The sequence below is a fragment of the Bidens hawaiensis genome, unplaced genomic scaffold (genome assembly GCF_021521415.1).
Source record: "Bidens hawaiensis isolate Kalapana, Puna unplaced genomic scaffold, B.hawaiensis_p1.1 tig00010854_1, whole genome shotgun sequence".
Classification (NCBI taxonomy): Eukaryota; Viridiplantae; Streptophyta; class Magnoliopsida; order Asterales; family Asteraceae; genus Bidens; species Bidens hawaiensis.
In genome coordinates, this window is record NW_027491837.1 from 338212 (window position 1) to 352477 (window position 14266).

The 14266-nt window shown below is 35.5% G+C and overlaps 1 protein-coding gene across 2 annotated transcripts; it reads right to left on the reverse strand.

The window, feature by feature from the left end:
• Positions 1–5935: 5935 nt before the first annotated feature.
• Positions 5936–11232, reverse strand: LOC143536599 (uncharacterized). 2 transcript variants are annotated; one of them, XM_077030548.1, is made up of 9 exons: positions 11125–11232; positions 9576–9685; positions 8797–8865; positions 7883–7998; positions 7753–7807; positions 7487–7607; positions 6939–6986; positions 6761–6855; positions 5936–6123 (listed from the first exon to the last, which is right to left on the reverse strand). In XM_077030548.1, exons 1-9 carry the CDS (start codon positions 11219–11221, stop codon positions 6022–6024), a joined length of 813 nt encoding a protein of 270 aa, XP_076886663.1. In that variant the 5' UTR covers positions 11222–11232; the 3' UTR covers positions 5936–6021. The 2 variants fall into 2 exon arrangements, with proteins under 2 accessions (XP_076886663.1, XP_076886662.1); XM_077030547.1 differs by having other exon boundaries at positions 6761–6870.
• Positions 11233–14266: the final 3034 nt, after the last annotated feature.

The following is a 14266-nucleotide window of genomic DNA, read 5'->3' on the forward strand; positions in this document are numbered from 1 at the left end:
GTCGTGTTTGTTTGTGGATTGTTAATCGATTCTCGGGGCCGCATTGTTACTTTGAAAATTGATAAGTTTGATTTGTTAATTGATTACCCGCCCGCACTCAATCTCCATTCGAGCGGGTTAATCTGGCTTTTATAAATACGCACAGGGTGTCCCCGAATTTGTTCGGTTTTATTTTTTTTTATTTTTAAATATTTTATTAATATTTTCATATTATTTTATTATGTGGGACGACCGCGACCGAAATGCTATACGGTTGTCGCCACATCGACTGTTGACATATCTAACTTGCTTGATTGATTTTGCAGATATGGCAGATGCACCAGCGTCTTCACGACGCAAGAGATAGAGGACTGACCCTCTTGTCATTCGTTACGATAGCGATGAGGTGCAGATTGTCGCTGGCATCGAGCCAGCGGATATTATGGGAGATAGACGTATAACTCATTAGGTTCTCAGATTCTACTTGACATTAGATGAGTATACGAGATTTCAGCGGTTTCGACAGATGTAGCTACTTCACCACCGTTCGTTTGACTGGACATTGCTGCGCCAGTTGCGGACTGACGTCCAGGTACAGACACTATTGACACGTCCGTGGGCAGATGTGCTCGCGTGTGATTTGATTCCATATGTCGAGCTCACACGTGAGTTTTACTCGACCTTTGACTTTACGCCCACGGACTTCAGTGAGCCACACGCGGTATCATTCTCACTGGGACGGCAACTATACGAGATGTTTGTCCCAGATTTTGCTACGCCCACTGGATTTTATACGGCCGAGGAAGTTCAGGCGCCTGCCTTTCTGCAGAGTGTCCGTGGTTACACGACACATCAGCAGGCGTCCCGAGAGCACTGGCTCACGGAGACCCAGCTCGGCCAGTATTGGGCAGAGATCACCGACGGGGCCCACTCCAGTGTTGTTGTGTAGTAGTCTATTAGGGACCCCGTCCATCGCTACATTCACAGGATCGTTGCCTGTACTCTCGTTGGCCGAAATTCGGGCCACGAGAAGTGCAGCAACTTAGATCTGCTGTGCTTATATTCTATCCTTGGCCAGCGACCTGCCAATATGGCGATGATCCTGCTCACGTCATTCGCTCGGGGTAGCAGACTTCAGGGATCCTCGGCACGCTTACCATTAGGGCCTTATATTACGAGGATCGCCGAGCGACTTGGGGTATTTGAGCGTTATCCGGTTGGATATTTTACGATCGGACCAGTTATGGGCATGTTCGGTCTACTGGAGGCCCGTCGGGTCGGGATCGTTGAGGAGCATGATCCACTAGCTTTAGTCCCGGTTCGACAGGGTCCACAGATACCACCACCAGAGGGATCCGAGGCTGCAGTTTCTCTATAGAGAGGTATTCTGACACGTCGGCAGCGTGGCCCGACTCCACATATCATGCTACCTCGGCAGCAGCATCCACTCCAAGAGGCATCAGCATCTTCCTCACGCCAGCCGCAGCAGCCCATCACATTGGCTATGATATATCAGCTGCAGTCGGAGATCCTGGAGGAGCATAGGGCACAGCGGGTCCGGTATGATGAGTATTTTCGTTTGTTGTTTTTTGCTTCACAGGTACCGATCCCACAGTCATTGATCATTACAGTGGAGCAGTCAGTGGATCCGCAGTACGAGGCAGCTGATGATCCACCAGCACAGTAGCTCTCTGGTTACCTTTTTCACTTTATTTTGTTTTTATTAGTATCATGGTCTGTATTATCTTATATTATATTTTGGGGATTCATGTATGGGTAACTGGTTGGGCGTTATGTTTATATATCTTTTGATTGCTGCTGTGTTTGATTTATTTGTATATGTTGTTGTAATCGAACTTTGTGGGTGTAGTTCTCTATAAACCATCACGAGACCCCACTCGTCCTCTCGGGCTACCGGGGGGTTTACAACGCTTGTTGCATACGCTAAATGCAATCGTGATTCCTACGAAAGTGAGTTAGGTCTTTTAAAGTTTTTAACTAATTTAACAGAATTTATTATGAAACGACTTAATTTGGCTCGGTAATTGTTTTAATAAAATTAACAAATATTCATTTTCATAACTTTTCAAAGACCTATGTCTTACACTTGTGAGAAGCTTGCTTCTACACATCTCGAGATTTTGCAGGTTCGATTGTCAGTTTGGTAATTGGATGAGACGAGAGTATACGAGTGTTTATGAGAGTTCACGAGCCGACTGGTCCTTCTCCAGTCACGTTGATTTCAGGTGATTTCAGTTTCATAATTTAATTTTATTTTTATTACTTTAAACGTTAAAAGTGTAATTGTATAATTGTTAGTAGAACCGCCACATGTGAGCCCCGAAATTTTAAAATTGCTTAATAGTCAAAAAGTCAATTTCAACCCCGTCCATCAAATGTTCATTAATCGTTTATCATTTTTAACTTTGAGAACAATGTTTGGTGTTCTTACATTGATGACAATGAAAACCTCAAGTGTGGGGATGGGGGAAATTTGAAAATTTTTAGCCCGATAGTACCTCGAAGAGTGTTCAGAAACCAAAGTTGTTAACTGTTAATTATTGCCATTAATGCCAAGTCATAGGTTTCTAGTCATGGTTGGTTTTTCGGCTTCTCATTAGTCTTACTCACAAATGTTTTAATAACGGGAAGTTGAAAATGGGGTCGTTTAGGCGGGGATAACGAGTCATGGGGACAGGTACACATGTTTATATCGTCAACCCTATTCCTCCGGTACGTGTTTGAGTTGACCCAAATATATATAATACACATATAATATATAGTACACACATGTCATTTGAGTGCTTTCACTGATGTTCATGGATTACGGGATAGTAGTTGGAAAATGCAAAAGTGATAGAGGCAAATTAGGTTAAGCCTCGTCTGGATGAGCGAGAGTGTGGGTACTGGGGGGTTGGGCCTCATACATTATACATATGAGCGTGGGTAATGTGAGGGGCGGGGGGTTGGGTCCCTTAGAAAACATTTCTTGGACTTATTTTTCGTTTGTTTAACCCTGACATTATGTTACGAGACGATCTGGCTTACTAGGTTTATTTGTAATTGTAATTTTATTTGTATTTGTTTTTGTTTTTGTTTTTGTATTTATTCCATTATTAAGCATCACGTTATTATGCTTAAAAAATTGTGGAAAAAGCCAAAATGATGTCTGTTTATATTCAGTTATGTATTCAGTAGTTTGTTGAGTTCGTCTATATATAAAAAAATAAAAAATAAATAAAAAATAAAAAATTGTGAAATCAGTATGTATTTAGTTGTTTATTTAGAGGTATATATTCAGTCAGTCAGTTGTATGGTAGTTTCGTTTATTTAGATGTTTTGTAATAAGCTGGGTCGAATCGTTTGAGCTACTTAAATATTTCCCTTCCATACCCTTACACCTGGCCCCGTTACAACCGTTTTAAGACCTCTTGATTTGCATTTGTGTCAAAGCAGCTTTATGTATGAATACTTGCTTATGAGTGATATTGAGAGCAGAGTGATACTGGCACATCTTTTGCTAGTCCATATATTAAACCGAGAGGAGAGATGTTATATTACGAGTGGTATGAGCATGTGCGCCTTAACCGGAAACAAAGTACACTTGTCTGGGCGGCTCTATTGTTTTATTATAGCACTTAACCTTATTTGTGGGATGTCAATCTATAAAAAGTGTCAGTCTGGGAAACTAGGTATGACCTTAAACCTTACTAGTATTAATGGCGATAATCTACATACCTATGACGGAGGTTGATGTTTGCTTTAGAGTATTGCTTGAGGGCAAGCAAAAGATAAGTGTGGGGATGTGATGGTCGGTTAATTTGTATATGTTTTAGTTCGTTTATTGTTTAGTTTTTACTGTTTATTCTAGAACTATCGATACTTCATACGTGTATTATTGGATTTCAGGTCACGGGCATTAAAGTACTCAATATGGACCTGTTGTGACATAGAATGAAGACTCGGGATGTCCAGCACGTAAAACGGTGAAGGTTGCTGTAGCAGGACCCATCGTTGTACGCGATGGGCTTGCTGAGGGCCCCATCGTGTACCGCGATGGGAGATTAAAACATGTTTGACTTTGGGTCAATCGCGATACGTGATTGTCCTTGAAGACCCCGTCGCGGTACGCGACGGGTGGTGCAAACGGGAAAGTTAGGTTATAATCATATTTTTCATTCTCAAGAACCCTAACTCCGTTTTGACGACCAAGATGCGATTCCAGCAGTCCAAGAAGGCGATTTTCACCATCCTAGCTCGTGCCAAGACCCTACATATGATTCCTATCATCCATATCGAAGATTCAATGATGTCAAGGCTCGGCTAATCTCTTAGAATCGCACCCGGGATGTATAGTTTGTAACCATTTACAGTTTTTCTCATGTGATTTAGAACACTTGTGTATTGTTATTAATGACTGATATATGATTATTGATGTTTGGTATTTCTGTGTGTTCGGTCGGTTTAGGTTTACGTTGGTCTGAACGAACTGTTACCAGTTGCTAGATAATTGGTCATATAACTGTTTGGTTAGATTGAATACGATAAAACATACAATTGCCCTTAACTGAGTCACACTGGCAAGGACTGTTTGATAACCAGTGTCGTGTGTAAAGTAATTGTTGATGTCTAAGATTTTGTCTGATTGATCAGTTTTCAGTTAATCGTTAATAATTAATCTGTTAGGTTGCATGTGATACTGTTGGTTGCTTACTTGAATTCCCGGGTGTGATTTGCTTTGTTAACTGCTTACAACTCGTTTATTTGTTTGTTGCTTAGTTCTCTACATTTACTAAAATTGATTGTGTGATTAGCACTAAAAATCAGTCACTTCATAATTAGAAATCTGTTACACGAATACATTGACCACACACTCCTTGTGATACGATACCCTACTTACTCTAACTATTTAGAATAATTAGGTTTTTGATTTATTCAAACGACGGCCATCACCTAACAAACGTTTGTAAACAATATGAAGACCCATGAATGCCACAATTTTATGTGTGTACTTATAGCACAGAATTAAGCAGTCCAACAAAAATTCAACACATAAATTGAACTTTTTTTTTTAATTTTCACCAAGGATGTTTAGGGTTTTGTCAGGATTTCTAGGCCAAACCGATAATTACAATTTTGAATAAGCTATACCAAACCGGTTAGGTGCGTAGGCGGGTGGGTCGGGCTGGCTTGGCCAAAACAGTTTGAAAAACAGTTCGATTTGACTCCTTGGGTTGGTTTTTCTTGACACAAGACAGTATCATTTGCAATATTTTCAGGATATTTGAATCTTCATAAAAACAAGATTGTACATTTACCTATTAAGCACCAAAGAGGCTTATAGCGAAAAACTTTTTAATTTTATTTTTTTTAATAAGATATGGCTAAGGCTTAGCTTAGCTAAGGACCCCACTACTCGTCGTGGTTTGGTAGCCACTAACCAATCCTAAAAAACAGTGAAGCCTCATAGAATCCTTCTGTCCATTTGTAATGACTAGTTAGTCCGCTTTTATTTTAGCACATAATTGACTTGATTAATAATCTATACGTGATTTAATAAAAAATTGAAGTTTTATAATCACAAGATTCATATACATGAAAAAAAAATCAATAACATAATTACATAAATTCAAATAAAAATATTGCTTGTTAATATCTCAGCCAGCTCGGTTTATCCGGCCAGTTCCAACCGTGAAACCCAGTTTTTCAAACCGTAATCCGAACTGTAACTCTTGCCCAGCCGAGCCAGTCGATTTAGCTCAGTTTAAATAGTTTGGTCGGTTCGATTGATTGCAAACCGAACTGTATAACTTCTCTTATACAAAAAAGAGGGAAAAGATGTAAACTGTTTTCTAGTAAGTGAACAAAGTGGAAAACTATAGGGTTTAAATTTGAAATGTAAGAACTGTAAAATTGTTCAAAAAAGTTGGAACAAATGAACAACGGAAGCACCTCTATATCATCCTGACAAGAAACTATGAACTAATTACGAAAAAACAGAACGCTCGTGGTTCGAATCAAACTGGATGAATTAACTAAACGCTATCGAGTAAGAAGACGATACGAAGGTAAGTCCTCGAGTCGAGTCACATTGTCTTGTAAAAGCTCCCTTTCCAACTGGCGGCGTGTTGATTTCATCACAGCCTGTATCAAGGAATGCTAATTATGATAACATAAGCAATCTAATTTCAATAGTAATAATAGATATTTGAATAAAACTGATATAAGAGATTGTATGCATTAAAAATAGACTTTGGTTGACTTTCAACTAGGGCTGTAAACGAGCAAAGTCGCTCGTGAGCTACTCAGGATTAGATCGCTAAAATCTCTAATCGAATTGAATCGAGCCAAGCTTAATCGGGCTCGAGTCTAATATAAGCTTGTTAAATAAACGAGCCCGAGCCTGAGCTTCACTTATCAAGCTCGAGCTGGCTCACTAAGTAAGCCATTTATTTACACAAATGTTTAACCTATATTTAATTAACAATTATTATTACATATAAGATTATGATTGAAATAACTAAAAATAAATATCATTTTTATATTAAATTTAAATTAAATATATATAAGATAATTATAAATATATATAGATTAATTAATAATAATAAATGTGCCAAGCTTGAGCTTGAACTTGAAAAACTACTCACGAACCAAGCATGAGCTATAGAGCTCGAAATGAGCCGAGCTTGAGCTCTCTGTAAGTTAAACAAGTCGAGCTCAGGCTCGGCTCAATTACGCCCCTACTTTCAATCCGTTTGACAGATTCGGGTTTAGAACATACATTGAAATCCATGTAAGAAGCGTGCATGGCAAGCCATTTATGATCCAGTAGCTTGAATGTGATGCAATACAGAAGGTCAAATGCTGATTCATTTTCTGTAGGAAAAGAAACTATTAATTTTTGTAAAAATAAACAAATAAATAAAGCGGAGACATTTAAAATGAGTGGCCACATATACCTGAAAGAAATTTCAGGAAGGTCGCTCCGACAAAGGTTCGTGGTTTTACTGCGCGGTAAAAACACTATAAGTATGCAAAGGATCACAAATTTTAAAAATCTTTGTAAGAATCCAATTTAAAATAGTTTAATGCAACTTTACCTAAAGGATTGGGGTTATGGCTTATCCCCAAGGGTAAAATGGGTCACAGTGGAATTAATTGTAGATATAGGCAAACCGGGTCAACCAAGTTGAAAGTTGAGACGAGTAGTTTTATGCTTACAGCCTTGTAAATTGTTTTATTTTTTTTAAATATAGAATATTAATGTAACTACATAGTTATTGTGATCCAGTTAAAAACAAAAATACACTAATAAAATATGTTTATGAGTCAACTGGAACTGATTCGAATAATGTACCCATTTTGTTTGGTCACCCAACCCACCACCTCTACCATTTACACAGCAAGTGCTACAAAGAGCTCGATAAACAAAACTTGAAGAAGATGATTAAATGTTTAATGAAAAGTTACAGAGAAACATTAGTATCTATTATCTAAATATATGTACCTGCTTCAAGATCAAGCATCTGAATAAGCATGAATGTGATGTTGACACCTGCCACAGCAAAAGGATATTCCCACATGGCCCTCTCACCTTCCTGCTTTTGAAGGAGATCTTGAAATGACTTCTGCATAACATTAGCGCCAGATATGTAACTCACAACTGCCAAACTAATAAATATATTAACAGATGATATTAAAACCAACTATCATGGTTTTAACATTTATCTCTCTTAATATCAGCATATGCAAGATAAAAAAAAAGGGACGTACCGGGAAATTCCTGGCTAAATACAGTAAGTTCTCCAGTGATATGAACCCGCCACCCCTGTCACAGAAAATTAGGATTCATGAAATAGGTAAATAGTGATAGATTTCAGGGAAAAATAGAAAATTGTTTTACCTAAAATCTGTGGAAGGATCTTTCCCCTGCCAGCCCATTTCTTTCCACTGTTCAGAAATTAGATCACGAAGTTCCTCTTCGGGAAATGCAGCTTTCCACAACGCCCGTAAAGCTTCCTACAACAAAATAGGAAATAATTAAAAACCATAATTTCCCTGTTTTAGACAAAAAGATATATTTGTGCGTTCACATAAATCATATACGTATCTAGGCCTGTAAATGAATTAACACTAATGCGACTTGTTCATGATTCGCTTGTTTAACTTTAATCAAATAAACAAACGAAGATGAACCCTCAAACGAACAAAGAGTCCGTTCGTTAAGAAAATGCAAATGTTTGTATTTGTGTTCGTCCATTCCTCAATAATCTAAAGGAACATAAATGAGCACGATTAAAGTAAACAAGGATATCCAGATTAAAGTCTACATACCATTAGTCATCAGATGATTCAGTAATATCCAACATTTTAAAAGTCAACAACAATATCGACTAGGTTGGGCCAATGGTTGGTTGTAAGACTTAACAGTTCTTTGAATGAATATGTTGATGAACGTAAGCTAGCAGACATAAACGAACCTTAATGAATTAACATAAATGAACCTCAATGAACATTATAAACGAACCTTAACGAACAAGCATAAACGAACCTTAACAAACAAGCATAAAACTATAAAAGAACCTTCACGAACAAACATAAACGTACCTTAACGAACAAACATAAACGATCCTTAATGAACAGACATAAACGAACCTAAATGAACGAGCAAGATATGTGTTCATGTTCATTTGTTATGATTAAATGAATAATATAAGTTCGTTCATGTTTGTTCGTTCATTAAATACACAAGATAACCGCCAAACAGTTCACATATGGTTCACTAAACATTTGGTTCATTTATAGGCCTATATGTACCTGATGTTCTGGAATCGAACCATCATAAGCGATGTCTAGACGGTGTTGCAGCCTTTGTAAGCAATCTTCCTGACAACAACATAGAGAAAAAAAGCATGAGTCTAACTCCTATGTGCATATTTGTACACATAATTGTTAAAAAGCAAAGCCGCAGAGATCGCAACAGTAAATGCGAATGTTTACTTCCACTATGCGTTATATGAAAGCAGGCATGCATCTATTATGCATGGACCCTGTGCATATATAAATAAGCATATCTGTCTACATAACTTTTAAACATCAAATCACACATTACCTCCCTAAACATGGCTAAAATAATAGAAATAATGTATCCTAAGAGGAAATACATGACTTGCTGAAACACTGCAAATCAGGAAGATGCATATTATTCTCTAAATTAGAACATGAATACGTTAATATAGATGAGCACATATTAGTGACCTACAATGATCACATACAATATCATATAACACAAATGAGGGAAAAGAGGAAAGCCACTCTGAAGATGAGAAATGGAATTTCATATGTAAAGAACATTGTAATTTGTACCCAACTTGCCAACTTTTGGGATGCTTGTTAACTATTATTATTATGTTGGACCCACATTACCAAGAACAAGCACAATTGGCAGAAAAACAATACAAATCGAGTCAAGATCTAAAAGCACAATATTATAAAACATAATTCAATATTATAAAACAACTCAACAGTATGGATTGCCAAGAACAAAATCTATAGTGACTACAAACATTCATAAAAATAACTTGTCTAACTAATACCTGGGCAGGAGTCAAATCAAATGAAGGGCGAGAATCGCCTGCTTTTCTCTGAACACAAACACATGAAAGGCTTCTTCCAAGCCATGCTGTTGAGCCCGCAACAACTTCATCTATAACAAAAAGAAGATGACCAAATCAAGCAAGTTAAAGTATTCCCAAAAGTCATGTTTTCAACTATAGATAACTTTCTAAACACATATCTCGATTGATTAAACAGCAAACAACCAAAACATATTAGCTTCCAGCATATAAGTAAACACTTTTTACTTTTGAATCATTCATAAGTATCAATACTGGCTAGGTGAGAGAAACAATAAATCAAGGTAAAATTCCCCTAATATAACATACTTTTGAGACATTAAATGTCATGAAGCAAAAAATTGCACAACCAAACAGATTAAACAATATATGGAATATCATTTGCTCAAAATATATATGAACCAAAACACATTAATTCAAATAACTAATACCAAAGTCAAAAAAAACTTTGACTACCAGCAGGCAGATGTTAAGGTGATTCAATTAGTCACAATAACAGTATAATTATCAGCAATTCAAATTTTAGCAAAAGCACCTGCTAAACGTTTCACTTCTGTCGTGATGTAAGTTTCTATCGATATGTAAGCAACTAAAACATGTTAGCTTCCTGCAGATATGTAAACACTTTTTACTTTTGTTTATTCATAAGTATCATCATGGCTAAGTGAGAGAAATTATAAAAATTGGCAAAATTACCCTAACATAACATAAAATCGGAATATTAGACGTCAATAAGTAAAAATTGCACGACCAGACAGATAAAACTAGATATAGGAATGTTTTATGCTCAAAATAAATACGAATCGAAGCACATTTATTCAAATAGTTAATACTTAAAAAGTCAAAAGAACTTTGTTCTTATTTCTTAATCCTGTCACAAAGCCATGATTACCAGCAGACAGATGTAAATTGTAAAGGCTATTCAATTAGTCACAATAACAATATAAATATCAGCAATTCAAATTTTGGCAAAAGCGCCTGCTAAACGTTTCATTTCATGTTGTAACGTTAGTTTCTATCAATACGTAAGTAACTAAAACATGTTAGCTTCCTGCAGAGTGCAGATATGTAAACACTTTTTACTTTCTATCGATACGTAAGCAATAATTCAATTAATCACTATAACAGTATGATTCCCCTAAGATAACATAAAATCGGAATATTAAACATTTATAAGCAAAAACTGCACAACCAGACGGATTAAACAAGTAACAGAAATATCTTATACTCAAAACAAATACAAATCAAAGCACATTCGCCATGATTATAAGCAGACAGAAATAAAGGTGATTCAATTAATGACTATAACAGTATAATCATCAAACTAATGGAAACGAGGTCGTAACTGAACTTTCTATCGATCAAATTGACACTTCTACGCTCATACATAACTTGAATTCAATGACAATACAATACAGATCGGATACTCTACAAAATCACATAATATTAATACAAATGCAGTTAAACAAACTGATAAAGAAGTCAACAGAATAAGATATTGGTTGTAAACCTGAAGTGGTGTGACAGGTATTGGTTCTATCGAGACCTTGAGGAATCCGTCGGACTGCGACGAAGGATCCGCCGTCGTCTCTATCATCGATTCCCATAGAAACAAACACGCAGTTGCTTGGCTAGCAGTAATGGCGGTTGTTATTATTATTATTATTATTATTATTATTATTATTATTATTATTATTATTGAGGTGAAATACCGGCGAAGCAATTTGGGAGTAAAATATGGAATTAAAATGCAACCAACGCCACGATGAATGAATTAATATGAGATGGAGATAGGAATAGGAGGAATAGGAAGTCAAACTTAATTTTGACCTAAGCTGGGTGGGTCAACGGTTTTCTTGACTCTTTCTTTATGTTGTTCTAGAAAATAGGTGTTTCTTCCATATTTTTTCTATCTATATTAATAAACCTTCAATCAAGAGTTTCATATTTTCACTTTTAATTAGGGATGAGCTCGGGATACTAAAAGTATCGATATTGAAAATCCAAATATTTAGTACCAGTATCGAAATGTTCGGTTCGGTATCAATAACAGTTCGGTACTGTAAAGGTACCGGTATATCGTGCAAAATACGAGAAATACTGGTACCATACCAATACCGAAAACTCAAAACTTAGTACCGGTACCGAAAAGTCTCATCAATACTTTTGATGGATTATAAAAATAAGGATTTAATACAGGCTTTGTGAGGTTGTCCGTTCGAATCTCGGACCCACTTGGGTTTTCGTCCCACCATGTGTTACGAGAGAAAGTCATGCTCTTGTGGTGGCACAACGGCTGTCATGTGGCAGTTAGCGTTATGGTTTCCCGGGGGAACGTCCAAACCAAACTCTGAAGCTAACATAGGCCCGGTTAATACAAAATAGTCTAACACACAAGAAATCGTCATTCCAAAAAGAAAAAGAATTTCATATTTTCATAATATATGGTTTAATTTTTTTTTTCACGTAATTAATATTTTTGCATTATGATTTTGGACAATATTTTGAATACGAAAGTATATAACACAAGAAAAAGAAAAGGTTCAAATGTTAATAATCTAGAGTTAAATAAAGTTTAAAGTGTAAAATGAAACATTGATCGTGCTATATATAAAAAATAATGCGGAAATAAATCATGATGCAAGTTTGAAACTAATTATCTATCAAAAAAAGACATTTAACAATTGCGAGTTCAAAGAATCCAAATCGACATGAAATGTCAACAAATGATCATCATGATCTCCTTTATTGCCTATGACATGAAAAGGATCAACAAAAGATGTAGCATTAACAATACACCACTTCAAATATTATTTCTATACAAAAATAGAAAAATGAGTTTGTAACCGAATGAAATTATGAAATATGTGTTTGTCACCCCGACTTGGACACAAATTATCATATGTAATTGATATAACTCTTAGATTCATGTTTTGCTATGTGAGATTTTTTGATTCAGTCGTTGTATGTCTTTAAGAGAATAAAAGGGTATATGTGTCTTTTTGACACAACAATCCACGATTAAAAAATAACATACCGTTTTTGTCCCTTAACTTTTTTTAAAAAAAATTGTTACACCATTCTCTTCAATCATTTTCTTAATTTGAGTATGATATTGTTATAGTTTTTTACAATTAAAGAAATTAACTTTTTACGTACCTGAGTTTGTGTTCTCTGTTACATAGTGACGCCCTTATAGTATTATTTTATAAACGTTATTCGTACATTGCACACCAACTCAGATTTGTTTCATTAATGCTTATATTATAATATTAACGAGTGATAAGGCTTATATTTTTCTTACGCAAGGAAAACAAATGTTACGGTCTTTGTAAACCGCATTAAAAAAATTTAGATGATAACGATGTCAATTTTTAAATATTATGATATAGCAAGTTTTCTTTAAACAAGTTTTGTAGGGTTATTGGATTAAGATTTGAACTCATGACTTGATGCTCTTTCTTTACAAATTTCTCTCAACTAAAATTTCGAGTCTTCGGTTTTGAAATACTTACATAAATAGATAAAGTTAAAATGTCAATATAAATTATCATTATTATAATCTATAATGGTTCTCATAGATGTTCTATCTTTCGATAAAAGTATTTATTACCTAAGTGTTAAGTATATATTTTTTATGTAACGAATGCAACAATCATGCATATAGGATCTTAAGACACAAAATTTTTTTTTTTCATTCGGAAGGATGTTGGTCCCCGATTGTTGCAACTTGATAAAATATTTCAATACCGAATGAATGATTTAAAAAGAGACAACCAGATCTTTAGCATGTAAATTTGATTAAAGAAAATGAACATAGTTGGTGGAATCAAATTGGTAGTTATAGTAACATACTTGTTTTGAAGCATACCATGGATAAAAAAAACAGGGTTAATAAACGGGTCATGTGTCGTAAGTTGAACCTGACAATTTTGGCTACACATGTATGCGATTTAACCTATAACTTATCGAAACATGTGTATACTATTACCCTAATACCCTCACTTGCCGTATAATTTGTAAAGATGGGGTCCACCACGTGACCATCTTTGTATGTCTGGTTCTTACTAGGAATCTATGATACTCTCTGGATTGTCGAATGGTGGTCTATGGGACCTCGAGACTTTCTAGCGGGTTATCTTTATGTTGCGGCTATATCTCGAACATCCAGTTTCTTTCATCACACCCGTTTTCGATACTATTCACAAAATTTTGTAGAAGCCATTTTCCAAATGTTAAATTGGAATAAAACTGCAAGCTTAAACTCATTTTCTAAACATGTGAAACTATTTTGAGTTATTGGAAACATAATTTACCCACATTGGAAAAGGCAAAAACATACATGAAAGTATGAAACTATGTCACATGGTGATGTTTGGCATTAGGTCGATTAGCATCATGAGGGGTGCCCACTTTTTCATACGTGTGTGATAATCGTTTTTTCTGTTTTAAAAATTTTAAATGTTATATATAACAGAAATCATTAAATTATGTGTAAAGGATTGTTGTTTATGAAGAATGGAAAATGAAATGGACTTGACAAGGATTGTTGTTTATGAAGATTTATGAGAACTTAAATATGTGTATCGTGTATCGAGATTCATGGACTAACTTTTATTTTTTATACAAAACTGAATTTATATATTTTAAAA

What these genes read in the sequence shown, in the direction of transcription:
- LOC143536599 (XM_077030547.1), bottom strand. Translation starts at nt 11,221, where the DNA reads ATGGGAATCGATGATAGAGACGACGGCGGATCCTTCGTCGCAGTCCGA. An exon ending in GTTCGATTCCAGAACATCAG is followed by an intron (nt 7,999 to 8,796) that starts GTACATATAGGC and finishes ATTTTGTTGTAG; the next exon opens with GAAGCTTTACGGGCGTTGTG. An exon ending in CTTCCTGAAATTTCTTTCAG is followed by an intron (nt 6,871 to 6,938) that starts GTATATGTGGCC and finishes AAAAATTAATAG; the next exon opens with TTTCTTTTCCTACAGAAAAT.